This window comes from Acipenser ruthenus, chromosome 11 (genome assembly GCF_902713425.1).
Source record: "Acipenser ruthenus chromosome 11, fAciRut3.2 maternal haplotype, whole genome shotgun sequence".
NCBI lineage: Eukaryota > Metazoa > Chordata > Actinopteri > Acipenseriformes > Acipenseridae > Acipenser > Acipenser ruthenus.
In genome coordinates, this window is record NC_081199.1 from 6,872,192 (window position 1) to 6,898,354 (window position 26,163).

Genomic DNA, 26,163 nt, shown 5'->3' on the forward strand with positions numbered 1-26,163 from the left:
AACTATAGAATAAGTATTTATTTAATAATCTACTAGATAGTTTCAGAAGACAGGTTCATATAAAAAAAAAAGTTTATAAACTTGCACACTGCAAGTGAAAGATAGGAGTAAACACTTTATAAATTCTTCATCACAATATTCTATATGGGGGGGGGGGTCATTTTACTGCCCTGTGTATACATTCTCAGTACAAACAATCAATTGCCATGATTTTTACAAACCAACTTTGCTCTTGTTACAACAGCACTATGCTGCAGACAAGCAGGCCTGCCTTACACTCTGTGCCCACGTGCTGAGAAGTGCAGTTACTGAGTGCTTGTCAGGAAGCTGAAGAAGTTTGGATGTCATGTTCCGATGAACTGTTTGCAAGAAGGGATTTGCTTCTGCAAGAAAAATCAAAAACATAAAATTACAAAATGAGATAAGGGACACACTTATGAACTTCTTTTTATAAGCCACTATTCTCATAATTAAATTAATAGTATGAACATTGTCTTACTTGGCAAGTGATATACTGGAAAACGAAAATCAAGTTAGAATCTGTCAAAGTTTTTTTTTACCATAGTGCTGTGCATCATCTGACCATTGTGGACTCTGCTCTGGATAATCTGCTGGTATGCTCAACTGGAGTGGAGGTACGCTGGGAAGATTTTTATCATCTAGACCAAAAATAATAAGATCTGTGATATTCCTATAGCTTGTTTGTTATATATATATATATATATATATATATATATATATATATATATATATATATATATATATATATATATATATATATATATATTTAGATTACTTTGTTCTGAAGATCACTCAAGCTGTAAAAATACTGGTAAAGACAAAACTATATATATATATATATATATATATATATATATATATATTTTATACACACACACACACATTAGCTTACTGTATCTGTATTGCTACTGGCAGAAACATTAAGCTATTAACCTTCAGAACATAACTAACCAAGAATGAACTGTAGTCAACAGGTGCCAACCTCTTATTTAAAAAGCTGCAAGCAAAGTCAACATATACAAGCGGTGCCTACAAAAGAAAGAAAATACCTAAAATATTTTTACTGTACATGCATTAAACTTCTGATCTTGATGACGACCTACTTTACAATGGGAACGTAATATCAAAAGTTCCAATCTGATGCTCACCTAATTTACAAATGAGATGAACAGTTCCGTTGTTACTGCAGTGAGAAGGGTCGAGATTGACGAGGAATTTCGGATTTAACCGCGCCACTTCCCCTTGCAGGATATTTGGGATTGTCTGCCTTTCATCGTCTTCATGTTTCCGTTTCCGAGCAGATATTATTGGGCCCCTGTGATACAGACAGTCCATTCAGCTTGACTCGGTTGAAATTCTTTTAAAACCTAATTTAAGGTGAACATATTTTTTTACCCTTGTTGCTCTCTATAGGTTATCTCCAAGTACTGTAAAAGCATACAGGTTCTAAAGCAAATCAATGGCCATTAGAAATGTTCATTAGAAAAGCAGCCAGTGGGGAGACACATATAACGCTCACTGTGGCGGCAACAGCTTTGTTCAAATGACTGACATGAAAGGGTTCATTTTTCTTTTACGCCATAGAATGCAACACATATGGATTTACTACTATTGTAACAGTAGGCACTATTGGGTTGTAATAAAAATAAAGGATCCTCTTTGGCAGAAGGATCTGTTAAAAATAAACAAAAAGACCTAATGTATCAGTGATCAAACAGTAATGTTTACATGATTGGAGGTCCGTGAATAGCGGTCATGGCCGGTGCAAAGGTGCGATAGAGGGAATGGTTGAAGACAGGGGAGCGCATATTTGTCAGGACGGCATCCAGCAGAGGCTGGCACAGGTACTGCTGCTTCGTACTGGGTACTGGCGGGGGAGGAGGTGTTGGCTGCAATACAAAACATTTACAAATTAAATGCCAAATGTGTCCACAATTTCAAAACAAGCAACTAGTAAAAAAATAAATAAATATAACTTTAAAAAGCCACTGGAACTCACCACTGCCATATCATTCTTCAGCTTTTCAAGAGCAATTTCACACTTCTGCAGAGTTTTCAATGGACAGCTATAAGAGAAGTCATAAATGTTAAAATGACTATTTTTAATTTACATTTTAGAATCTTTACATACTAGATCTTTATAAGAAAACCCTAAATGACACATTCTTTCACCGTCTGGTTGCAGAATTTGGAATCTGCGCGTTACTTCAACAGATAATTATTTCATTGTTGGATCTTTACAACAGAAATGAGTGCAAGTATGACTGCCTATATGCAACAGGTTTTATTAAAGCTAATCTTGTAGCTTTGTCTGTTCTAAAATCTCTAGTGCCTCATGCTGCCAAGCACAGTTTTATTATTTCAAAGACCACCCCACGCCTCTCCCAGATCTTACCGCTTGGAAGGGTCAGTCAGAATATCCAACAGACTTTTCATCTTACTGAGGTCTTTCTTCCTGTCTGTGAACAAGATCAAAGAACAAAAATACAATTAAACTGATGAATGAAAGAAATACCAGTTTCCATTTTCTAATTCAATAATAAGGCAATGACAGCTTATAAACTATAAAATCATTTAAAAATAAAGCATGCTGTAATGCTTCTTGTTGGTTACTATTTTAAAAGTTAAACAATTATATGACTAGTGAAATCGGTCTTCGCTGTCAAAGGAATTCCACATCCTCTCTTTGGCTTGGTAGAAAATCTCTACTTTGGACTACTTTATATATCCCACTGAAATCTTTTCTGTGCAATAGGTTTTCTGTTGCAACTAATAGGGGTGGCAACTACTAAAACAGCTATTTAAAAAGGGACAAAGCATTTATTCACTGAAAACTGTCAAGAGTGTTTGAATGCAACGTGGAGGCTGTTGTGACATAGCTATGTGTATGCATGCATGCCATTTAAATGCTAAAGCTGCATTCCTGGCAGTGCCTAGAGCAGGGGTGTACAATTCTGGTCCAGGAGGGCAGGTGTCCCTCCTGGCTTTTGTTGCAACCTTGCCCTAAATTACTTAATTGGACCAATTATTGGTCTAATTAAAGTAATTTAGAACACAGTTGGAACAAAAGCCAGGAGGGATCCGGCCCTCCAGGACCGGAATTGTGCAGCCCTGGCCTAGAGCGATGTGACCAAATAACATTATGATCTACAGCAGGGGTCTCCAATCCTGGTCCTGCAGAGCTACTGTGACTGCTGGTTTTCGTTTCAACCAATCTCTGTTACTTAATTGAACCAATTATTGGCTTAATTAGTCGAAATTAACAAGTGTTCCAGATCTTTAGCCACTAATGCTGTAAAGACACCTATAAAACCTGCAGGACTGGGGCTCTCCAGGACCAGGGTTGGAGACCACTGATCTACAGGGATCAAAACACTGCAAAAAGAGGAGTGGAGATGATCTAGGTTGTGAAATTCTACAATAATACAATAATACAGATCTGAGGATCACAAGAAGACAAGTAAATATTGAAGTTAAAGAAATCCTGTATACAGCACTAATGACACACACAAGCTAAATCTGAAAATGCTGTACACAAAACAGAATGCGGGCGCTTCACCTACCTTCGTTTTTATCAATCTTGTTAATCATCCTCCTGAGAGGTTCAATGTACTTTGATAACTGTTTGAGCTTCTCCAGGTACTGCTGTTCCTCTGTTTGTGATGAGCTGGCAGGACTCATAACGGAACCGGGGTTACCTGGAAAATAATAATACACAAAAATAAGACACAAAATCACATGCAATATTTAATCCATAATGCCCATACATCAAGCACTACCAGCATTCACTCTGGGTCATTTAATTGCAGGGTACACTTGGTAATTAAATTACTCACAAATGTACATACAATATTCTAGCACAATCCTTGAATAATGTGTGTAGGTCTACAGGCATTGTGGGTGAGAATATTTATATATAAAAAAAATACAATTAAAAAAAAAAAAAGTGCTTTCCTATTTGCAATTTCAGTAATATTTTCTTCGGAGAAACTAGTGCCAAGTTCATAAAAAGGTAGCAAAGGTAGTGTTTTGGTTTGATTTTTGAACATTAGAATTAAGTGTATTGTTCAATGAACGGGATGGCATCTGTACACAGGATAAGATGTACTGGAATTTTGACAAATACTTCACTGTGATTGGTTGATTTTTGAATTATAATACGTCATATTGGCTGTTTATAGCATTATAGTATCCAGGTACCTGGAGTGTTGAGTGGTCCTGGCGAGGGCACGCTGAAGTTCTGTGGTGTGCGCGCTGTGGCCGGGCTTTGGGAAGGCTGTGGGGAGGGACTGGGAAGGAAACCCCCTGGAGATGGAGCCGGTCCGGAGCTGAAACAGAAACAGCCCACCAGTGTCTGAGAAGCGCTCCAATACGAGTCTATGGGTTCCATTAAAGACGACAAACAACCCTTTGATTTGATATTAGCAATTTTAATTTCAAAAGGTAATTGTCTTGATTTGGCAGCTCATAAGAATGACACATCAATTTTACAGCTGATTAAAAGGAGGTGAACGAGACTATCCACCTCCTAGGGTTATCCAGATTCCTGTAAGGACTTAAAACAAGAAAGGAAAAACTGCTTTGGGTTTAAACTTAGCACGCACAAATGAAACTATTTGTTTGTTTTAAATACTAAATTTGCGGCCTCATTTACCTGACGGAGTTGGGCTGGGAGGTTGGAGGCTGAGGGGAAGGCTGTGGCTGCGAGGGAGGGGGCATCGACTGGGGCGTCGACACCTGCTGTACCGGAGAGGGGGACGACATCATGGTGATATTGCCTTGACTGACCTGCGGACACAAACCAGTCAAATAAATACAGAGCGGATTGAAAAGAAAAAGTGGGTCCGATAAAAATCAGCAAGCCAGGCAAAAGAAATTAATTAAATTCCGCTGCTTTTTATTTTTTTGTTTGTTTAGACTAAGGAATCCACAGAATTAACACTTTTGTCAGTGTTAAATTATGACGGTGCACAATCGACACTTTATAATGCACTGATCCCCCTACAGATGTACATGTACAAGTTTAGACATTTGCTAGACAAGGATGCACAATGTTCTTTATTAAGGTACATGGGCAGCAGTGTGGAGAAGTGGTTAGGGCTCTGGACTCTTGACCGGTGGGGACACTGCTGCTGAACCCTTGAGCAAGGTACTTTACCTAGATTGCTCCAGTAAAAACCCAACTGTAAAATGGGTAATTGTATGTAAAAATAATGTGATATCTTGTAACAATTGTAAGTCGCCCTGGATAAGGGCGTCTGCTAAGAAATAAATAATAATAATAATAATAATAATAATAAGAGAAATAGTTTATATTAAAAGTAGAAAATTATTTGGCACATTTTATAAAAGCGGAAAAAAAATATATATATATTTTAACTGAATTTCAGTACTGGCCTTATTTACCGTACTCTTAAAGAGATTTAGTACAATCTAGAAAAAATAACTGTACACAACAGGCTAGTTAACCAGTCCCTGTCTTGGGTATGCCCCTATACAACTGTGACAATTTGGTTACTTTTTGAGCAATCAGTGCAACACAAAATAAATTACACAACATGGCAATGATTTAATTACCAGAAATTACAGAAAAAAACACTTGTCATTTACTCAAGCATCATTTCACAGCCACATACCAAACACAGGATGTTAATGCCACTAAATGGACCTACTGTAAGTTTGAGAAGAAAAAAAATCACACAGACACAGCCACACACACACACACACACACACACACACAACCCACTGGCATTTATTAAATAAGCAGGATTCAGAAATGCGTCAACTTTAACATATGGCCAAAAACATCCAGTTCCAGTAACTGAAGAAACAGCTCTTCCATCTCTTTCCTAACCCAAACCATTGTCTTTTAAACAAACAGCTGTAATGAACCCAAGACATTACCTTAGATATACGACCTTATTTGTTAAAATGCAAACATTACTAACTAACAGAACAGGAGGTGCCTCGCCCTCCACATTGCTGACATTTGCAGTACTTAGTCATTTCAAACCCTTTAAACTTCATTACGCAATCTTCATACTGCAAAGAGGAAAAGATACAGCCATGCTAATAGTACATGGTTTTATAAAATCTCATTTGGTTTCAACCCAGGCACTTCATATGCAAGACATCTGTTCACCAAAACAGAAATAGCTACTGCTAGGATCAAGGGTTTCACACACAGAAGAGCTTGACAAGCTGGGATGCCTTTAATAGAAATAAATGTACAGTAGTTAAAAGACACTATACACCAAACCACATTTTTTCGCGATATAAAAAACATATGCTTCAGACCAATCAAGTGCGAGCCACTGCAAAGTTATAAAAAACAGACAACTGCTACAAATTAAATTTAAAATTGTGAAAGCTACTTACAGTGGCATCCATGTTCTATATGCCAATGCCAATGACCAGCAGATGCATTGCAATCGTTTTGTTCGCTGTGCGCAATACACGATGGAAATACCTGTGGCATTTGCTGTCCTCCCAAAGGAGCGGAGTTTTGAGGCACTGCAGGGGCTGCGGTCGCGCGGGGTAACCGTGGTTGTATTTGCATCCCACCTCGGAGCATATTAGGGGACATCATCTTGGAGGACAGAGGGACAACAGACATGTAATAGCAAAACAAGAAACGCAGTGCATTGCAGGAATGGAAGGAAGCACATGCATGCATAAATATCCTACAAGACAAACTGAGAGTGCAATATGTGGGTCTGAAGATCTTGAAATTTAGGTCGGTGTTGAAATGAAAATAAAAGTGCTAGGAAAATATTAAAATGACCAATGGGTTACAGTTATGATGGCAGCTATACCAACTAAAAAGGTGCTATTTTGAAATAACTAGAATGCTTATCCTAAAGGTTTCTGATAATTTATACAGTTCATGACTACAACTTATTTTACTAAATTTCTCAGCTAATATGTTTAACTATTTTGAGGTATGAATAGATATGAAAGCATTTTATAAGAATAGTTATTTCTTAATAAGCAATTACTCATACCAGATATTTTTGGTCTAAATCTAGTGTTACGTGTGAGGGGGTGTGATCTTGTACAATGAATGTTTACTGATGTACAGCAAAAATTATAAAAAAAAAGTATGCATGTGCTTTTAGTTTGTTAAGAACAAAAGGCACAAAATAAAAGCAACACCCAGAACAGAAAAAAGAACTAAAAGAAACAGAAGGACTTAAAGTCAAACTCTGTGCCTCTATTAGTTTATAACAGCAATACAAATGCAGTGATCTCTAGCAAAATATATTTCTGTAACACATAGGCAAGCATGCAATAGCAGCCACAAGAAAAAAAGAAAAAATACGCATACAACATTCTCATGAAGCACAGATGCATGCCATGAAGCATGGTGGGAAAAGAACAATGGCTCTCAATCCAGCCATATTAAAAGGAATTGTCAAAATGCAGAGCGACTCCACTTCCAAGGTCACCAGGTGGGAAGCTATCATTCATAAAGTGTTGCATGGCTAGATTCGTACCCCGGCCCCACTTAGCAACAGCCACAATTCGTTATAACTACTGTTACACAAAGTCTACAGCGGGAACCGCATCTATTGTTCAGCAGTTTCTATACATGCCTTTCCAACCTGGACTACAAAACCGAATTAATCGGTATAACAGATCTTGGTACCAAATGAAAAACAGATCCAGATGGTAGAACAGAATGAGACACAATGCTTTACATTCAAACCCAATAAGCTGCAGAGAGGGTTACAGATTAACCAAGTGGGGCCCACAGCTGCAACGGTGCTCATTACTTGGTAAATATTGCTTCAGTAAATCTATCAGTGTAATTGTTCAAACCCATTTGACAAGCTTTCTTCTCAAACTAAATGAGACATGTTACAGCAAATTCTAACTTGGTCCTGAGGTGCACAGCTCTGTGCTCATAAGATACCAAAAGCTGCCAATTCAATTAACGCTAGGTTTTTCTATTGGCCAGGCCATGCCAGAGATTTTCTATTCACTGTATAGAAATGTAAAAATTAAGGAATAATTAGTCGTCGCCCCCCCCCCCCCCCTTCCCGAAAAAAAAAAAAAATCCATGGATCATCTTGAACGGATAGTTCTTTTGCAAGATCGATATAAATGAATTAACACCTGTTTGTTTTTTTTTATTTCCACTTACACCTGAAGAGTCTTTTGTGGTTTTGAAAGCTGGTGTTTGTATATCACAGTTAATCTAAACAGTATAACCTCTTCAAATCTAATATTATAATTACTTTGATAAAAAAAAAATTAAAAAATAATGAATTACCAGTGATCAAGTGATTTCCAACCTGTCTCCACTTTCCCCTCAACTCTTTCACGCCAGCTTCGAACCCTTTTTTGCATAAAGCAATTCAAGATTGCTGTAGGGTTTTAGGGAACATACCATATGAAATTAACACTTTTTTTTTGTTATGGTCTCCAACACATATAACACAGTGCTCATATAACCCTACAAATATGAAAAAGAGTACCACAAACAGAAAGAGACATGAAGCAACGACAGAGCAGCAGAAACATTGTCAAATTACTGCTGCAAAGATTGCTTTTTTCTTGTACAATAACCACGATCGAATTTGACCACGAGAATCATAGAATACAGTAGTATACTGAGCTTGAAGCCAGTATCATCCAGAAAACAAAAAGACACATGAGCATAATATGGCAGAAGATTTTGCACGAGGAGTTACCATAACATTGAAAATATTAGCAGTTGAAATTGGGGCAGTGGAATGAAAAGATACAAGCCCCTGTCATGGGCACCTGTTCTTGATCTCTGACAGACAGTGGTGTCAGAATCTACCATTCATATATAAATCACAGGGGGGAAAGTAACATCAGATAAATCAGCAAGCTGTTTTAAACCACATATCAGAACGTAAACCATACTATAAAACAGGAGGAGTTTTAACAGCCAGAAAGGAATAATACACTGTCATTCATAAAAAAAGGTCCTTACATTAGTAGCAATTACCTTAAATACATGGTGGTAACTGCTGACAATTTGTGTGCAGTCTTCTGTTCACCTCAATGTACTAGCAGCACCATCATACAAAGTCTATGAAAGTGGATTTCAGTGACGACTCAAATTTCAAGGCAGCACTCGAGAACGTATATTCAGGTAACATGTATTCAACGTCAAATGCACTGACAACCCAATTGCATTTTCTATAGAAAACCTTATTATCACTTCCAGCATCATTGCAAGAGTGCTTGTACCACAAACATAATAGCAACTTATTTTTGTCATTCACAGTGTTAAGTCTAGGTGTTTTTATTTTGCCACTTATCACTGTATTACAATACATACAAAAGCCACCAGTAACCCCACTACCATGCCAATTAGAAGCATGCATTCACTACAGGCCTGCACCAATCACACCTTCCTCTTTGAGCCAGCCTTACCTGTCCAGGAGCTCCTCCTGCTGCTGCTAGCTGCGCCTGTGCAACTTGCTGGGCTTGGTGTTGAGCCTGTTGCTGAGCTGCCTGTTGTGCTTGTTGTTGTTGCTGCTGCTGCTGCACCTGAACCATTTGAGCACGAGCCTGCAACTGTCCAGAACAGTGTCAAATTACTGATTTGATGTATATTTATATTATAGTTTATTGTAGTGGTCATGAAAGACAGGGACCTCAATCAGCATCTCCCTCGAGCAGAGTCTGCCAGGCACATTGTTCCATGATTTCAGAATTATTTACGCTGTGGTTTGTCATAGAGGGCTAAGTGTAGACCACCAAACTCACATCACTTATAACCTAAGCAATACTGAAACCAAAGCTTCAAGGTGTTTTTTTTTAAGCTGGTTCTAGTAAACATAAATGTCTCATTTTTGTCACAAGCAGGGGTATGTGTGACATAGTAACATATTTGCATTCAAGTTATTTTTAGTTTTTGTTAAATTACAGGACAGTCGGATATGAAGCAGGAACACATGCACCCTAATTTATTTCTTTTTTAAAAAGCAAACAATGAAAAGAGTTAGCAACTGCAGAAGCTAGTTAATGACCAACACTGTGCTACACCTGTTCTAGGCAGATACACTTTTTTGCTGCTTATTCTTTAGGCTTAATCCAACAACATTGCCCAGTTTTACCTGCATGGCTTGAATCTTTAACTGCTGCTGCTGCTGCTGTGTGAGACCCCCAGTTTGGACTGGCTGTCCTTGTATCTGCCCTGCTAGGGACTGAGGTTGGGGCACCATGGTTTGCTGCTGGGACTGTGGTGGCAGCTGAGCTTGCTGGGGCTGGGGGGCTTGTTGCTGCTGTGCCATTTGCTGCATCTGCTGCTGTATGGACTGAGGCTGCTGCTGCTGCTGCTGCTGCTGCTGCTGGTGCTGAGACTGTTGCATTGGCTGCTGCACCTGCTGCTGTTGCATTGCTTGCGCCTGTGCCTGTGCCTGTGCCTGTGCCTGCGCCTGCTGCTGCTGCTGGAGTTGTTGCAATTGCGCAAGTTGCTGCAGTTGCTGATGCTGTTGCTGCAATCTTGGAGGAAGCATCTAAAAAGAAATTGCAGAATGCCAAAGGTTTTTTTGTATATTTAATTGCAATTGAAAAGCACAAATGTGTGTGTGTGGGGGGGAGGTGTAAAAGGCATTACATTTTTGTTTTTATTTTTTTTTTTATATAAAGAGCTGAAGCAAGAGGTGACGCCTCTGTCCTCCAGCCCTTTTCCAGAAACTAACATTTCAAAAGGATGAATTGCACAAATTGAGAATACTGTTTTACATGAAAAAGGTCTCAAACTGTACTACAGGACCAATTGTAGTCATAAGCAAAATATTGCATGGAATTTTGCATCTTTAAATCCAGTCTGATCACAGCTGCCCTAATACACCAATTCTTAATTGAGTCCCCACGACTTTGGAAATACTGTACTGTATACTGGAAATGGGATGAGATTGCTAGAAACAGATGGAGTGAGACCGATTTCTTGAACATTGTTGTTGGTCTAGATCAGGGGTGGGCAAGCCTGGTCCTGGAGGGCCGGTGTCCCTCCTGGCTTTTGTTCCAACTGTGCTCTAAATGACTTAATTAGACCAATAATTGGTAATAATCAGTACAATTAAGTAATTTAGAGCACAGTTGGAACAAAAGCCAGGAGGGACACCGGCCCTCCAGGACCAGGATTGCCCACCCCTGGTCTAGATCAAGCTTACTGTAACCTAGGCAACTGGCGCAAGAGATCAGTGCATTAAAACAGAGCATTAATATAAAAGCTAAATCTAGGAGATGGTGCAAAGCAATCTGCTAACTACGTATTTGGCTTCAGCTATTAATCAACACACTTAAAGCTAAAGCAAAGCTGCACAGCTAGCGGCTAAAGCAGAATATATGCAACTTGTTAGAAAAACTAATATCTGATTGAGTGTACAACTTGTCCGAGGTCCTCTGGACTTAGCCTGACAAACTAGTGTTCACAGTATTGAAGTGCCAATGTGATCGTAAATTTTGTGTTCATAGAAAATAGATAACATGTAAGTTTTTCATATTGTTATTAAGAAACCGAATACCAGTTTGGTCCTCTGGTTTTATTCAAGGGCGAGTGCTTGTGCTGGCATGGAAGGCAGTGCTAAAGATAGAACACAACTGATGCATTTGCAGGCATGCACAAAGCCATGGCTCACAGAACCACGTACAGTACACAGATTTGAAGAATTGGCCCAGTTATCCATTACTGTAGCATACACTGCAGCACCAATAATAGGCTTGGTTGAGACTTTGCAAAATAAAATCTCAAGCATTCATTACCTGCTGCTGTTGGTTTTGTTGTTGCTGCTGCTGCTGCTGCTGCATCTGCTGCAGCTTGAGTATGTGTTGCTGCTGCGCTTGAAACTGTTGCTGTTGCATGGCAGACTGTTGCTGCGCTTGAAATTGCTGTTGCTGCTGCTGCTGCTGTTGCTGCTGCTGCTGTTGCAAGGCTGCTTGCTGCTGCTGAAACTGCTGCTGATGCTGTTGCTGTTGAGCTAACTGCTGCATCTGGAGCTGATCTACAATGGAAAAGGAGGAGGCTTAATGTAACGGTATTATATGTGTCATTGTATTTGTACACAACTAATATCTACTGTACAGCAGGTGGTAGTGCCAAAAACAAAGCAGCAAAGCCAATCCTTGTCTCTGTATCAATGCTAGAAGGGAGCTTAAATCCATGAGATTAATGTAAGCACCTCAGAAGTACAGCATACAATGGTGTTTAATTCCTTAATGGTTTTCAAGCAAAAGTCATACAATTTGCCTAATATTTTGTGTAGTACATAATAAAAACAAAGTACCATTGTTTCATTCAGCTAGGATTCTCACAATAGTTTAAGGGGCTGTAAATAAAGACTGCTTGTTAATTAATCTTATACAGCACTTTTTACCTGCATTTGCATTAAATTAAGAAAGCGTTCTTTCAAAGAGCTAGAAGGAAGTGTGTGAATAAGCTAGAGAACAAAGTCAGTACTTCTACAACTGCTTAATGGGCTCTATCCATCAAGAGGGCTTGGTTTTGTTTTTTTCTAATTGAAAAGTGTAGTATCTCTTAATAGTATGTCTGTAGTTTCTTGCCACTTACTTTGCTGTGCAGCGTTAGCAACACCTTGCAAGCCATGAGGTGGCATCCCTGATGCCCCCGGCTGCGCCTGCCCAGACAGCATCTGCTGGCTTATCTGTCCGGGCCGCACCATTCCCATGCCAGCCGCCCCACCGGGAGGACCCCCTGTCAGGTTCTGTAATGCGTTCATGGGGTCTGGGGTAATAAGAAGGTAAAATCATTTGTTTTACAAGGCTAACCAGAACAAATAAATTCCAGCTTGGACAACGTAACTAATAGCCATCCAAGCTGATATATATTTACTTAAATACATTTATTATTAAGTATTTTGAGCTCATCTTGCCCTTTGCAGTAAAGGCCTTAATGAAGTCGGCCCTGTGCGTCTAATATTACCACACTTTTAGAGCTCCAAAAATACAATACAAAAAAAGGTTTACTTACCACCTTGGCCTTGGGCCTTCTTATCTGAAAAAGAAAGGTGCAGTGTCTCAATTGGAATATAATTGGTACAATAAGTCATTATTTTAAAAAAAAATCAGTTGCAAAGCAAGCTTCTTCAATTTATATTGTACAAGTACAAAAAACTAAGCCATATTGCATTTTAAACAGTACTTACGAATGTCTCTGAAGTGAATAATGAGTCTTGCCACCAAGGACAGATATTCCTCCTGTTTCAAAGTAAAACAAAAACACATATTGGAAAACATTATTGGCAATGTTTGTTTTTTGTATATGAATACAAAGAACCGTAGTTATGATCTAGTAGATTCAGGTAGTTATACAATAATCCACAAAAGACTTCAGCAACCTCCAGTTTACGGCACATGATCTTCTGACTCACACCACGACTGATGTAATATTCGGTCATCATTTTCATTGGCAAAGAAGCAATACAAAGGATTCAGCAAATGGGGCAACTAATGTATTAGAGGAATGGGGAAAAAAAACATTGGGAAACACGTAGCCTAAAGAATAGGCATTTAAACAATACAAAACTAGAAGCAGATGATCTTGTTTAATGCAATGCCAATAAAATGAGGCAGACTAGAACGTACAGTCATTACAAAATAGGTGTTTTGCTACAACAGCTTTAAAAAGGAACTAAAGTCAAATTACTCTTCAACAAGTTAAAGCACTACTGTAATTAGACAAACTGATTTGTGTTCCTTTATTTTACTCGAAAATTAGCAGGTAAGGAGTCGGATTTGATCCATTCCTGGTTTTATTATAAACTGCTATTACAACCTGAAGTGGTGTGCAGTTTTTATTATTTCCATCCCTGCTGAGTACTCACCCTTGATTTGGCTTTCATAAAGACGTGGTTTTCCATGTCATTGCTGGACTTGTTGTGAGCAGTGCCTGCTTTACGCATAGCCTCTTCACTGAAATAAAAACACATCAGAAAACGAAGTTAAATGACAGCAATTACAGTCCTCCTTTACGTGCCTTTAATATTATAGCGGCTTACGAGGCAGTAAAACAGACTCAAATATCCAGTCTGTTAGTAATACATTTTGTATATCTCTAAAAATCGTTTTATACTGTAACTGCTTGAATAGTGTTATTATTCAGAGCGGATTTATTTGTGAAGGGTCAATTTTAAAACTAAATTCTATGTAACTATTCTAATAGTTTTGCAACCTGCGGAAGCTAATATGCATTTACAAAAATCTGAAACTAGAATTAACTGTTTGCAATCCACCACTTTACTCAAGTCAGTGTCAAACGCAGCCTGTACAGAAAGATGAAACTGCTAAATTAGGTATTTAAAATGTAAAGGACAGATGTGCTCATATCTTAGGAATTCAATAAAACACAACTATAACATACCCCGGCTAAAGAATGTGATCTCTTACTGGGCATTTTATCACCTCCCCACCTCCAAAAACCCTAAAATTACTGTTTAATACATGTGATTCGACAAACAACCAATAATTAACTTAAACAGATAACATTAGCTATTCCACTGCATCCATTTTAGTACAATCCCTATGAATCACAGCATTGTCACCATGACAGACATTTCAAACGCTATCACTTGAGCATAGCGCCGGTCTTGGACATGAACTGGTACAGTAACTGTGGTGTACCACAGTAACACAAACACGACTTCTTGCTATTTACCACCAGCTTTTATTCCAAGCAGCAGGAACACGTTTTACAAGTCAAGTTAATTCAAGTTCAAGGTTTCAACACACAATCAACACACACGAGTCAAAAAGTAACGTTGACTCCCGTGAAATCAATCGTGCTTTGTGCTTCTCGTTTATTAGTTTGTAACCCGTTCGTTACACTTCTACACGTGTCTATATAAGTTCATATTTATTAAAAATGTCAAACATTTCCGCAGTCGACTCACTTTTTATACTGACGAAGAGAGCATTGCGGTATCGCAATAAATTATGCTTAAAAGAGGGACAGTGCGAGCGAGGGATCGCAAGTCATCACCTAAACCACCCCCGCTTTTCGCCTGTGAGACTGCCAGCAACACCGAGGCTGCTACCACGGCCTTTTTGAATGCGCCAGTTCCCGGCTGGTATTTCAATCGCTTCCATGTCTAGACTCCCAGCTACCAGCGTTTCCAACATTGCCTATCGTATACAACAAACCACGGAAACTTACATCTGTCCTACCACTTTCTGTCGGAAAGCGAGACTCCTCCAGTCGCTGTCCGCTCCAGGATCCATCACTGCGTTGCTGTTTGGGGGGAGAAGGCAAACTGAGAAATTGAATGCGAAACACGAAGCAAAGGATTGTGGGATTGTGATGTTAACCTGTTTGCCCGGAGCCCAGATTTGGAAAACAGAACAAAAGTAAGCGGTAGGGTCTCTACTGAGTCGAAAAGTAAAGGAGCTAAACTCTACATCAACGAAAAATGCCGAGTCATTCTCGTGAGATCATTCTGTTCAATGCGTTACATAATACCACATCAAACAACGATCGTTTTTTTTTTACTTTTCAAGTAGATAAGGTAGCTACATTTAACAGAACTAGTACCCACCAGTAAAACCGCAGTGATTTATCTTCTGCTATGCTTGTCATTTCAGACACTCAAAACGACAGCTTGTTATGGGTTGTTTTAGATGCTGAGCGCCAATTGCCAAAATGACGCATTTGAGCATTAAACTCCAATGCAAATAGTTTCTTCTGTTGCTGTTTTTGTTCAATATCGTTTTAAGAAAGATTATGCTTTGCATTTGTGAAATTTAACAATAAGCTGACATTCAATCCCATCCCATATATACAGATAGAGCACATGGTGGTGTTATTAATTCGATTTGATAACTTTGGGATAGTTTTGCAACATAACCTTTTACTACTTAGTAACCATTCAATAGATAGAATTCTCAATGTGTGTTAACCCGATTTTCTTAGATCTGTGCTTCAGAAAGTGAATTCAAAATTTATACAATGTTTTTTAAATGGTTTAGCATGGTTCGCTATGTTTTATTCATATGGTTTACTGTGCCACAAGGTACCACAGTGGTTAGTTATAGTTATATGGTTAGTTACCATGCTTCCACTACGTTTATAATAAACTTGTATAAGGACTTTGAAATAATACCACTATAACTTGCGTTGATTGCAGTGTAAAAATATAATACTTTTTGTTGTTGTTTGTTTTTCTCTTTGTTTTGTTGCTGATGTTTTGTATGATTGTATTTACTTTACAGAGAAACAAATGGATTTAAACATATTTATTTGTTGTCGTGTATTATTTATTGAATAATGAATTAATGCACAAAAGTTCAATTTTATAAACATATATGCAAAGCAGATTGAATACAGTATATATAATGATGTTGCAATACATACAATCTAAATACATGGATAGTTTCTTACATAAATAATATAAAAACAACATCTCCAAGAAAATAATTTAGCATATAGAACAGGGGCCGCGAGTCTATACCTGGCTCTTCGAATGACCAAATCTGGCTCTCTTGAATTTGAATACAAATAATAATACATTAATGATATACATTCATCTTATTAAATATATTCTGTTTTTTTAGAGTAATCATGGTGACACTAGGCTAGTTAGTAAGTGATTTATAAATAACTGTACTATAAAAGCAACGTGATTTTTTTTATCTTGAACTTAGAACGGGTCATGATCCAGGACGTGACGTACATGTGAAAGTGGTCTATGTGCTGAACTCAAGATAAGCGACTGGATGGACCAGATTCAAGAAGGTAAAAAAAAAAAAAAAAAAAAGGAAAGTGAAACAAAGTTGTCGGATTCTAAATAAATGTACTGCTTGTTCGGTTAAAAATCGTGTGCATTCCCTCGCCGTGGACGTAAACCTCGCCATGTTGGTGAGTTGTTTACACGCATCATGTGACGAGTTCTGCGGTCTCGGCTAGTCTGTGGTGTTTTGGTTGAGGCAGGGCAGTGAAACACTTACAAAAACAGAAGACCTACAGAAAATTCAGTAAAAAGTAAGGTAGAAGGACTAGTTCTTCAATTGATTTTACCTAAGTTTATATCTCGTCTCTTAGAAAAGAAAAAAAAGCAAATGTCTTTTTTTAAGTAACCTGCAAATTCAATCGTATATTGTTATAAAAACATACTTTCATTTTAACGTTTTTTTTTCGGTGTGTTAGTAATTATTCTGTATGCATGTATGTTAAGTTTGCGTAATTGCTGGTTAAAATTCTAAAGTAATTGAAGACGCTGCATTAAGTGGAAGTGCATTCAAGTACTTCCTGTTTTGTAAATTAGTAATCTGGAATGTAAAAGTGTTTTGCAGAACCAGGAAGTAAACCTGAATTACACCCCCCATTTCTTACCACGGATAGGTGATTGACTTCACTTGTTATCTGGATAATTCTCCCAATGTAGCTGGTTTTACAAATCTTTATTAAATTAAATGAGTCAACTTCAAATATATTTGTACAGTATAAAACACTGCATCATTCAGGATATACAGAACAGTATATTTGAAATATATAGTGCAAAAGTAGAACACGGAATTTAATTGGTGCGTATGTACCAACACGTTACAGAGGACTAGATTAAGAAATATTTCTAGAAAACAACTTTAACTGAACAACACTAAGGGGAGCAGTGAAACTGTTACAGAAGATGTTTTAGAAATTGGATGTGGTCTTCTTCCCATTGGAAATATACTCCTGGATGATGATCATCTTATTAACCCTGCTTGGGATGCATGTCTCTAATGAGTGATATAGTGAAGTGGGCTGTATGTTCTTATGTTCACGCTTTTAAAAGTTCACTATAGTAAGAGCATTGCTAAGTGTAATAAAGGAAAGTGAAAGTATTGTAAAGCTCAGAGAGGTATGGTAAAGCATATTAACGAACATGGCAAAATATGATAAACTACATTAAATGCAGAGTAGGACCATGGGAAAAGCATGTGAAAAGTGCAAAATTACTGAGCAAAAATACTGTGGTAAACTTTTATAAGGGTACATATATCTAGAGAATTACGGCTTATTCAATTGTGATGAAACTTGGCAAGGACATTCTTTAACACAAGATATGGAGTATCAATGGAGGGTTATAAAGTATGGAGGGGTCTGCATTGCAGTGGGTGTAGTTCATGGTGATTCACTTACTCATGGTACTGGCAGCCCTGATTTTGTGTTTGCAGCCATGGCGGGTGATGCATGTCACAGACAAGCTGCTTTTCTTTTTGGGCTTTAGGGCGCTGATTAATTTGTCTTGCTACTTGCATTGTCTCCCCTGGCAGGTGGCTGAACGGCGGCCTGGTGTTGGGTTGATGTGAATTGGTGGACGATGGCAGAGGATCGGGAGCTGAACCAGGTCGGCAAGGCCCCAGGGCCGCAGCCGCCTCCCCAGTACAGCAGTCAGACGTACCGCAGCAGCGCGCACTCTCAGAGCCTGCTGGACGGATTCGTGGCCCTGCGAAACAGCGGAATCCTCTTTGACATCGTGCTGGTGGTGGATGGGAAAGCCATTGAAGCACACCGCATACTTCTTGCAGCATCATGTGACTACTTCCGGTAATTCTGATGTTTACTGGTGTTTTTAGACTTGGGTATTTCCTTGCACATGTTCATGGTGGCCTGTCAAAATGCTGTCTGAAACCTGTAATGTGTTTTGTTTATCCATGGCAGGGAGGCTATTTATATTACTGAAATGCCTGGAGGAAGTCCTGCTGCCACACTTCCATTAATAGTCTTCCTCTGCTCAGTTTCATTGACAGTGAAGGAAAAGGAAAACTCTGTTATAAAATTACATTACATTTTAAACCACAAAGTTGAAAGTAAACTTTTCTGGAACACAGAGAAGTTTCATTTTCTTTTTTTTTTCAAATGAACCAGTACAAGTTAGTTTTTAAAACTGGTGCTTGAAGGGATAACATGCTGATGACTTATCCTTTTTATGGTCTTTCACCAGATCTTCCAGTATATTTATGAAAGAACTTCTCCGTGTCCTGGTTCATTTAAGACTTGTCCAGCACAATATCGTCATGTGAGCTGAACAAACCTGCCCTACCTGAAACGCGTGATGCGTTGCTGACGCTTTGCTGGCTCTGTTCCTCTGCAGGGGGATGTTTGCGGGCGGCCTGCGGGAGATGCAGGAGAAGGAGGTTCAGGTGCATGGCGTCTCGTACACGGCTATGTGTAAACTCCTGGACTTCATTTACACTGCTGAACTGGAACTCAACCTGGAGAACGTGCAGGAAATCCTGGCTGCTGCCTGCCTGCTTCAGGTAAGACCCAGAAGTACCAAAGACAGACTCTTAAAGGACAGCAGCAAAACTGGACAGTAGGTACAGTAATGCAGCATTTGGTGAAAAATGATCTTTCCGATCTGGGAAAGTTAATTTTGAAGTCCTGTGTTAGGAGTCCTGTAATACGTGCAGACATGTAAAGTGGTCTAAAGAAATGCTTTCCTGCAATTCATGCAATCCAGTGGCGTTGCACATGTGTTTTCCACATTCAACAGGTTTCTTCCTGCATTGGATTATCTTAGTTTGACTCTGTTCACTCCGACTGACTTCCTTCCCCATTTTGTTCTCTTTTTGCTCTATTGCCATTTCCTGCCTATTTACAAAAGTGCTGAAGTCTTCTGCAGAGGTTCACACTCTAAACCACACTTTACTATGAAGACATAATGACACGCCCAGCACAGGCGTTACATGATTATCTCAGTCTACCCCGTTCGGACATCTGTGAAGAAATCTTTGAATTTGTGATTGCATTATAAATTAGAATCTAATGGATGGCCTTTCAAATAAAATATAGAATGGTGTTGCTCAGCTTGTACTATAGACATTTATTATAACAATACCGGTTACTTAGAGGGACCATACAATCGGGAGACATTTATTATATTGCACAGCCACCAACATTTAAGATATGCCTAAACAATAGGTGTGACTTTTTAAGCTCACAGTAATGCCTGAAAATGCTATGGGATTCTATCTGATTTCCTGCAAACAGGTTCGTACAAGTGTCTATGACGTGACTGTGCTCTTGTGCTCTATGCGAGCTGTAGATCCAGGATGTGATTGGTTTCTGCTGCGACTTCCTTATCTCCTGGGTGGATGATGACAACATCATGGAGGTTTACAAACTGGCCGACCTGTTTGGGCTGAGTCAGCTAAGCGCCAAAGTTGACGCCTATATCTTGAAGAACTTTCTGGCTTTCTCCCGGACGCCCGCCTACCGCCAGCTCCCCCTGGATAAGGTCTACTCCCTGCTGTCCAGCAACCAGCTGGAGGTTGTCTCTGAGAATGAGGTCTATGAGGCTGCTCTGCACTACCACTACACTCCCGAGCAGGTGGAGACTGACCAGGTGTCCCTGCAGGTAGAGGGCTTTTTATTACGCTTCACACTCCATTCCTGCCTATGCACCGTGCCACCAGGTGGGAAAATGTTACTGGGCTGGCAACCATGTTAGGAATATAACAATGCACGCCCATGCTGCACATTTAGTAGAACTTCCATTACACTCAAACCTAGGAATAGGAGACGGATTCAGATTTGTCTTCTGTCCCCCAGGACTCCCTGAAGCTGCTGGAGACGGTGCGGTTCTGCCTGATGGAGAAGCATGTGCTGCAGCGGCTCCATGACAAGCTCAATGGCTGCCCGCTGAAGGACAGACTGGCGGCAGCTCTCCAGTACCACGAGAAGGAAGCCCTACAGCCGGTGCTCCAGAGCCCCCAGACGCAGCTGCGCTCCGAGTTCCGCTGCATCGTGGGCTTCGGTGGCATGTACTCCTCCCTCTCGGAGACCCTCAGCGACGAGGCCAAGTTCCTGAACCCCGTCACAGGCGAGTGGAGGAGCCTCACCGCAGCGCAGGCCCCCCGCATGTCCAACCAGGGCATCGCCATCATCAACAACTTTGTCTATCTCATTGGGGGCGATAACAATACCAGGGGCTTTCGAGCTGAGTCCAGGTGCTGGAGGTAAGTTAGGCCAGGTTTCCATCTGAACCATGAAACTAAACCCCACCTCGTCCCATATCTAACTTCCACTCGGCATGCAGTCTACCGATACAAGTTTTTGTAAAATACCCCTTTATAAATTCCTTCACCTGTCTTCAATATTTCCCTTACGGTAAAATGATTTCAGATTTGTTGTTTTTTGTTTTTTTTTAGTAAGAAATACTTTCAAAACGGTGGTCTTGGCCCTAATTTGTGGTTGTTACGACGTGAGTTCTCTGGGACAGCGGCTCTCATTGTGTTGCCTGCTTTGTGTGCAGGTATGACCCGCGTCACGACCGCTGGTTCCAGATCCAGTCCATGCAGCAGCAGCACGCTGACCACTGTGTGTGCGCCCTGGGGGGGTACCTGTACACTATAGGGGGCCGGGACTATCACAATGAGCTCAAAGTGGTGGAGCGCTATGACCCGCAAACCAATACCTGGGAATTTGTGGACCCTCTGAAACAGGAGGTAAGGGACAGTTTAAAAAAAAAAAAAAAAAACTATAATATCCCAGTGATGTACTGCTGCAGCGTGAAAAGAAGTGGGCGGCTGAAGGCACACATTTCGGAGGACACGTGTGTGCTCGTCTTTGTCTCTCCCGAGTAGGTGCGGAGATTGCAGTGCTGAGCCAGGCTTAAAATTGGGCATTTCTATTTGGGGTGAAAATGGGGTGAAAAAAAACAAACAACTGCCGATTACAAATTAAAAAAAAAAAATAATAATAAGTACTGTAAAGCCATAAATATTTGCAACCAAAATATTTGGCGAATCGCACCCATAAAACCTATTTTGCTCGAGAAATTTTGGCGACCTGTTGCAATATACAAAGTATGTATTGTTAATGGAATTTTATATTCGTGCCATTAAATGTTTGCGTTTTATTTCATACGCGAAAAACGAACTATAAAAGGATCGCAAATATTTATGTCTTCACAGTATATTAGCTTGCTAATCGTAATCTTTTTTTGGCTGATTACATTTTAACTGTGTTTATTTCTGGTTTCTGTAAAAGTCCTCTAGAGGGAGTGATGTTACAAGTATAGTTGAACAAAATTGTTCTTGTTAGATTTAAATTGAATGTCTCGGTCAGTAAAAGAAGTCTATGGTAATCTCAAAGAACTGTCATACAGTGAAATGTCAAAACAATTGGAAATGTGAAAAGTGTAAGTTAACCCTGTGACCTGAAGAATACCACTTTACTTTTTGAAATATACACAACTCTTCACAAAAAATCATGTTTGCAATAGTTTGATATTCATGTAAATTTCCAACACTAGTGTAAAAAAATTATTGTCTTGAAAAGTATTTTGTATTTTTGTGTTCCATTCTTGCATACTCAAGCTGCTGGGTTTCTTTAACAGCACTTCAATAAAGTGTCTTCTTTGTACCAGGTGTATGCTCATGCTGGGGCAGTGCTTGATGGGAAGATCTACATTACCTGTGGCCGGAGAGGACCCATCTACTTGAACGAGACACACTGCTATGACCCAGAGACGAACCAATGGGAGAGCAGGGCTGCCAGTCCCATTGGGCGAGCCTGGCACGGGATGGCGGGGCTCAACGGCAGGGTGTACGTCATCGGGGGCAGCAACGACAACCTGGGCTACCGCAGAGACATCTTGAGGGTAAAACCATTCAAATATATTGTTTTTGTTATCCATTTAAGAATATTTCAAGTTGTGACTGTTTTGCTATTTTTAATCCATACATTTTATGGTTGGATCTTTGCTTAGCTAGGACTTTCATAGTTTGTGGTACTAGATAGGCACATTTAAAAACCATGGTTAACCAGTTCTATAATATTCATGTCAAAGAGTTACGTACTGATGAAAGCACTAGCCAAATTCTTTTATATTTGACTTGGTAGTTTTATCAAGTGTTTAGTGTTATGTATTGAGTAAAGGCTCCTGCTCCCCATTTTTAATACATTTAGGAGCAGGCTGGTGCCGGGCGGCATTTGCATAAAGCTTGCATGTTGTTTTTTTTTTTTTTTTCTTTTCTTCTTTTTAGGAAAATTGACTTCCCATTAGAAAAAAAGCAGTTCATATTTTAAAGCTGTTCACTATCTCCCTTTTTAGGTGGCATGCTACGACCCTGCCATTGATGAATGGACAACAGTGAGTCCGTTGCCTTCTGGGCATGGAGAGCCTGGCATCGCTGTGCTGGATCACCGCATCTTCGTGCTGGGCGGGCGCTCCCACAACCGCGGCAGCCGCACGGATTACGTCCACGTTTACGATGCCGAGGTAGATCGCTGGGTGAACGGGACCACCTTCGATGATGACATCTCCGGACTAGCCGCCTGCGTCCTGGTGCTCCCCCGCTCCGTTGTCATGGATACGGAAAACCGGACCTCGGAGCGGCGTTCCTCCTTGATTTCACATAACCGTACCTTTGACGATGTCATGAGCCTCGACGACTCGGATGAATCTGATCATTCCAGTGAGGATTAATTTTTCTAGGTTTTTCTTAAATAAAATTCAGTAGGTGACTCCCCCAACCCCCAATATTAACACAGCATAAAGGCTCTTAAGTTTATATCAGCATTGCAAAACCATGAATGAAACATTCATGTTAAACCACAGCCGTCTGGTCCAATGTTGTCTCTTGTGAAATTTGAATGTGCGTAGAAAAGTAAATTACGGCTTGCCATTTTATGAAGGCAAAGTTCTAAGAATGTCTGAACAAAAGAAAAAAATCTTTTGGCCTTAATGGGGGCAATAATCAAATCTTATTTTCACTTTGATTCGGGTAAAGCTAATGTATCCTGCTGACATCACACTACAATTCAATAGGTATTAGGACCACCGACAGAATTATAGACTTTGAGGCTTAGGTGGGGTTACTACACAGGAAATGAATGTGTAGTGTAGTGGCTTGATAAATGAGCTTCACGCAATCTCAAAGTGAAAATAAAGTCTGAAAACTTTAGCTCGAGTGGCGAGTCAGAATGTTATTCCAATGAGAAGTAGCAAATGGATTACAAGGCCTTGGTTATTACCCCTTCAAGTTAGAAATATCATATTCTGTATTATAACAGCTTTCACAGCAGCAGTGCGTAGTTTTGCTGAATTATGTTGGTCAAAAAAGCATGTTGAATTGTTACTTCTAATGACCATTAGTCCTGCAATGCACATACCCAGAGTGGTGTCTGTTTAAACTCTTCAACACACACACATAACACACAGATGGGAATGTGCCCCAGTGCCTTAAAAGGTGTTTACTGAACAACCTGTTCAACAATGCCATTTGTGATTTTAATGTATTTACAGGAACCTTTCCATGGAGTATTTTTTTATTATTTTTTTTTTTCTGGTCCAACATGCCTGATATAATATCTGATTAATTGAGTCAACCACATATTGTAATTAAAAAGTGCATTCCTTTTTGCTGTTCAACCAGTGCATAACCTAGAGCTGTGTAGGGTCTTTATGCTATTTACAATGAAGGAATACAAGCACAACCCCCGTGCCTGTGCCTGTAAGCATATGAGCACATATCCTGAGAAACACGCATCTTCTTGAGATGGAACTGTGTGAGGATATTCCTTAGCACAAGTCCTCAAGGATATCGGAGTTTAGGTAATGTTGACCCACTGTTTGCATAAGTGTTGGGGTATATCTTGGGACCCGTGAAACTATGCATGGACATCTTACAAAGTTATTCCACATGCTGTAAAGGTAGGCCACAGTGACTGACTTGAGTCACCTGATTGGCTTATCTAATAAAGGCTACACTTTGTCGCTTGTATGATTTTGATGAACATGCATGTTTGTTCAGAGATTTGCTGTTGGTAGATTGCGGTGACCTACTTTTGATGGTACTGATGCCTCTCATGTGTTACTTGGATATCCTTGGTAGAGGCTATTGTTGAAAAAGTTATTTTTAATATGTATATAGATGGCCACTATTTGAATGCTTATGTTGACAAACATTTTTATATAGATACAGTTTCATATGTACAGTGCACCAATGATATTTCACCATTTTATAATTCACTATTAGGCCATGTTGACAGTAAATGAAAGTTCTGTATTTTCCTGAATAAGTGTCCTTCATTAATTCACTGTTTTTTTAATGTCCAAGTCAGATAGTGAAATTGGAGCACTGTATTTTAGGTATTGTTAGACAACAAATACATGACATGGAGTGGCCTTGCAGCAATGGTATCATTGTCAAGTATGTTTATCACTGGACACAATCCACTTTCTATTAATCTGCAGTGCATTGTAGTGCAAATGTGCCAATTAATCACTGTTCACATTAGTTAATTGCATTCATTAAGGGTAAGCTTGCACTGAATAACTAAAATGTATATATTACAGTTTTTTTGTAAAAAAAAAAAAAAAAAGGAAAAAAACAGTAATGAGGAAAATGTTTTTTGTAATAAATAAAGGTGGAGTTGAATTAGTTAGCTCTTTGTAACCTTATCAAGAGTGCTTTGCATTGTGAAAAAAAATTGAAGTTCTCAGTGCAAAATACTTGAGTCATACTTTTAAAAATGAATTTGAATCCCATGCCTACCGTTTTAATCCACATGCTCACAATACTTTTGATCTGATGAGATTCTTGCACTGACAGCTTCAATTGATTATATAAAAAAACACTTGAATAACCAATATTACTGAGTGCTGTGTGTTGTCTTCTGTGTTTCAATTGTGTTATGCATAAAATATTAATTATTCCACCTTATAGTGTGCCTTTTTAGATTCTTCATAGTAAACTGTGTTGGTGTGTTTGTCCATTCCTTATGTTGCTGTGCTGGCATGTACTGTATCATTCATATGGACCTTAAAGGTATAGGGTTGGTAAAATATTTTGTACATATTTAAGAAGGTTAATAAATCTTGTAATATGTAACCCAGATGAGTGTAAACTACTGCCCATTATACAAGCACCATAATCTGGATCTCTCTTCTATAGGTAACAACTTTTTAAATATTCAACAGCCAGTAATTGTCACTTTAGTTTTCTCATAGTTCACAAAACTAAAAAAGATGTGAAAGCAGGAGGATCTAACAGATCTGAAAAGGTATGGTACCATATACAGCTATGGCCAAAGGTTTAGCATCACCTAGAATTTTAGGATTGACACATCATTTAAAAAAAAAAACAACTATATGAACATAATTTAGATCTTTCATTTAACATCATGTAATCAAATAAACAACACAATTATGT

The 26,163-nt window shown here is 39.2% G+C and overlaps 2 protein-coding genes across 7 annotated transcripts; one reads left to right on the forward strand and one right to left on the reverse strand.

Annotated features, from left to right (window-relative positions):
* Positions 1-3: 3 nt before the first annotated feature.
* On the reverse strand, positions 4-15,301 carry LOC117426545 (mediator of RNA polymerase II transcription subunit 15-like). 3 transcript variants are annotated; one of them, XM_059033150.1, is made up of 18 exons: positions 15,179-15,301; positions 13,851-13,938; positions 13,173-13,224; positions 12,998-13,021; positions 12,578-12,751; positions 11,773-12,011; positions 10,119-10,520; positions 9,433-9,570; positions 6,491-6,610; positions 4,676-4,809; positions 4,222-4,349; positions 3,585-3,719; positions 2,417-2,480; positions 2,021-2,087; positions 1,750-1,910; positions 1,170-1,336; positions 561-659; positions 4-383 (listed from the first exon to the last, which is right to left on the reverse strand). In XM_059033150.1, the coding sequence occupies exons 1-18, from the start codon at positions 15,241-15,243 to the stop codon at positions 247-249; spliced, it is 2,394 nt and encodes a 797-aa protein (XP_058889133.1). In that variant the 5' UTR covers positions 15,244-15,301; the 3' UTR covers positions 4-246. The 3 variants fall into 3 exon arrangements, with proteins under 3 accessions (XP_058889133.1, XP_058889132.1, XP_058889134.1); XM_059033149.1 differs by having other exon boundaries at positions 9,433-9,576; XM_059033151.1 differs by lacking the exon at positions 6,491-6,610 and having other exon boundaries at positions 9,433-9,576.
* On the forward strand, positions 15,262-25,670 carry LOC117426546 (kelch-like protein 22). Of its 4 annotated transcripts, XM_034044225.3 has the most exons (9): positions 15,262-15,369; positions 16,663-16,753; positions 18,274-18,547; positions 19,095-19,260; positions 20,049-20,360; positions 20,555-20,961; positions 21,258-21,450; positions 22,374-22,607; positions 23,061-25,670. In XM_034044225.3, exons 3-9 carry the CDS (start codon positions 18,321-18,323, stop codon positions 23,433-23,435), a joined length of 1,914 nt encoding a protein of 637 aa, XP_033900116.3. In that variant the 5' UTR covers positions 15,262-15,369; positions 16,663-16,753; positions 18,274-18,320; the 3' UTR covers positions 23,436-25,670. The 4 variants fall into 4 exon arrangements, with proteins under 4 accessions (XP_033900116.3, XP_034781062.2, XP_034781061.2 ...); XM_034925171.2 differs by lacking the exon at positions 20,049-20,360; XM_034925170.2 differs by lacking the exons at positions 15,262-15,369; positions 16,663-16,753 and adding an exon at positions 16,765-16,876.
* Positions 25,671-26,163: the final 493 nt, after the last annotated feature.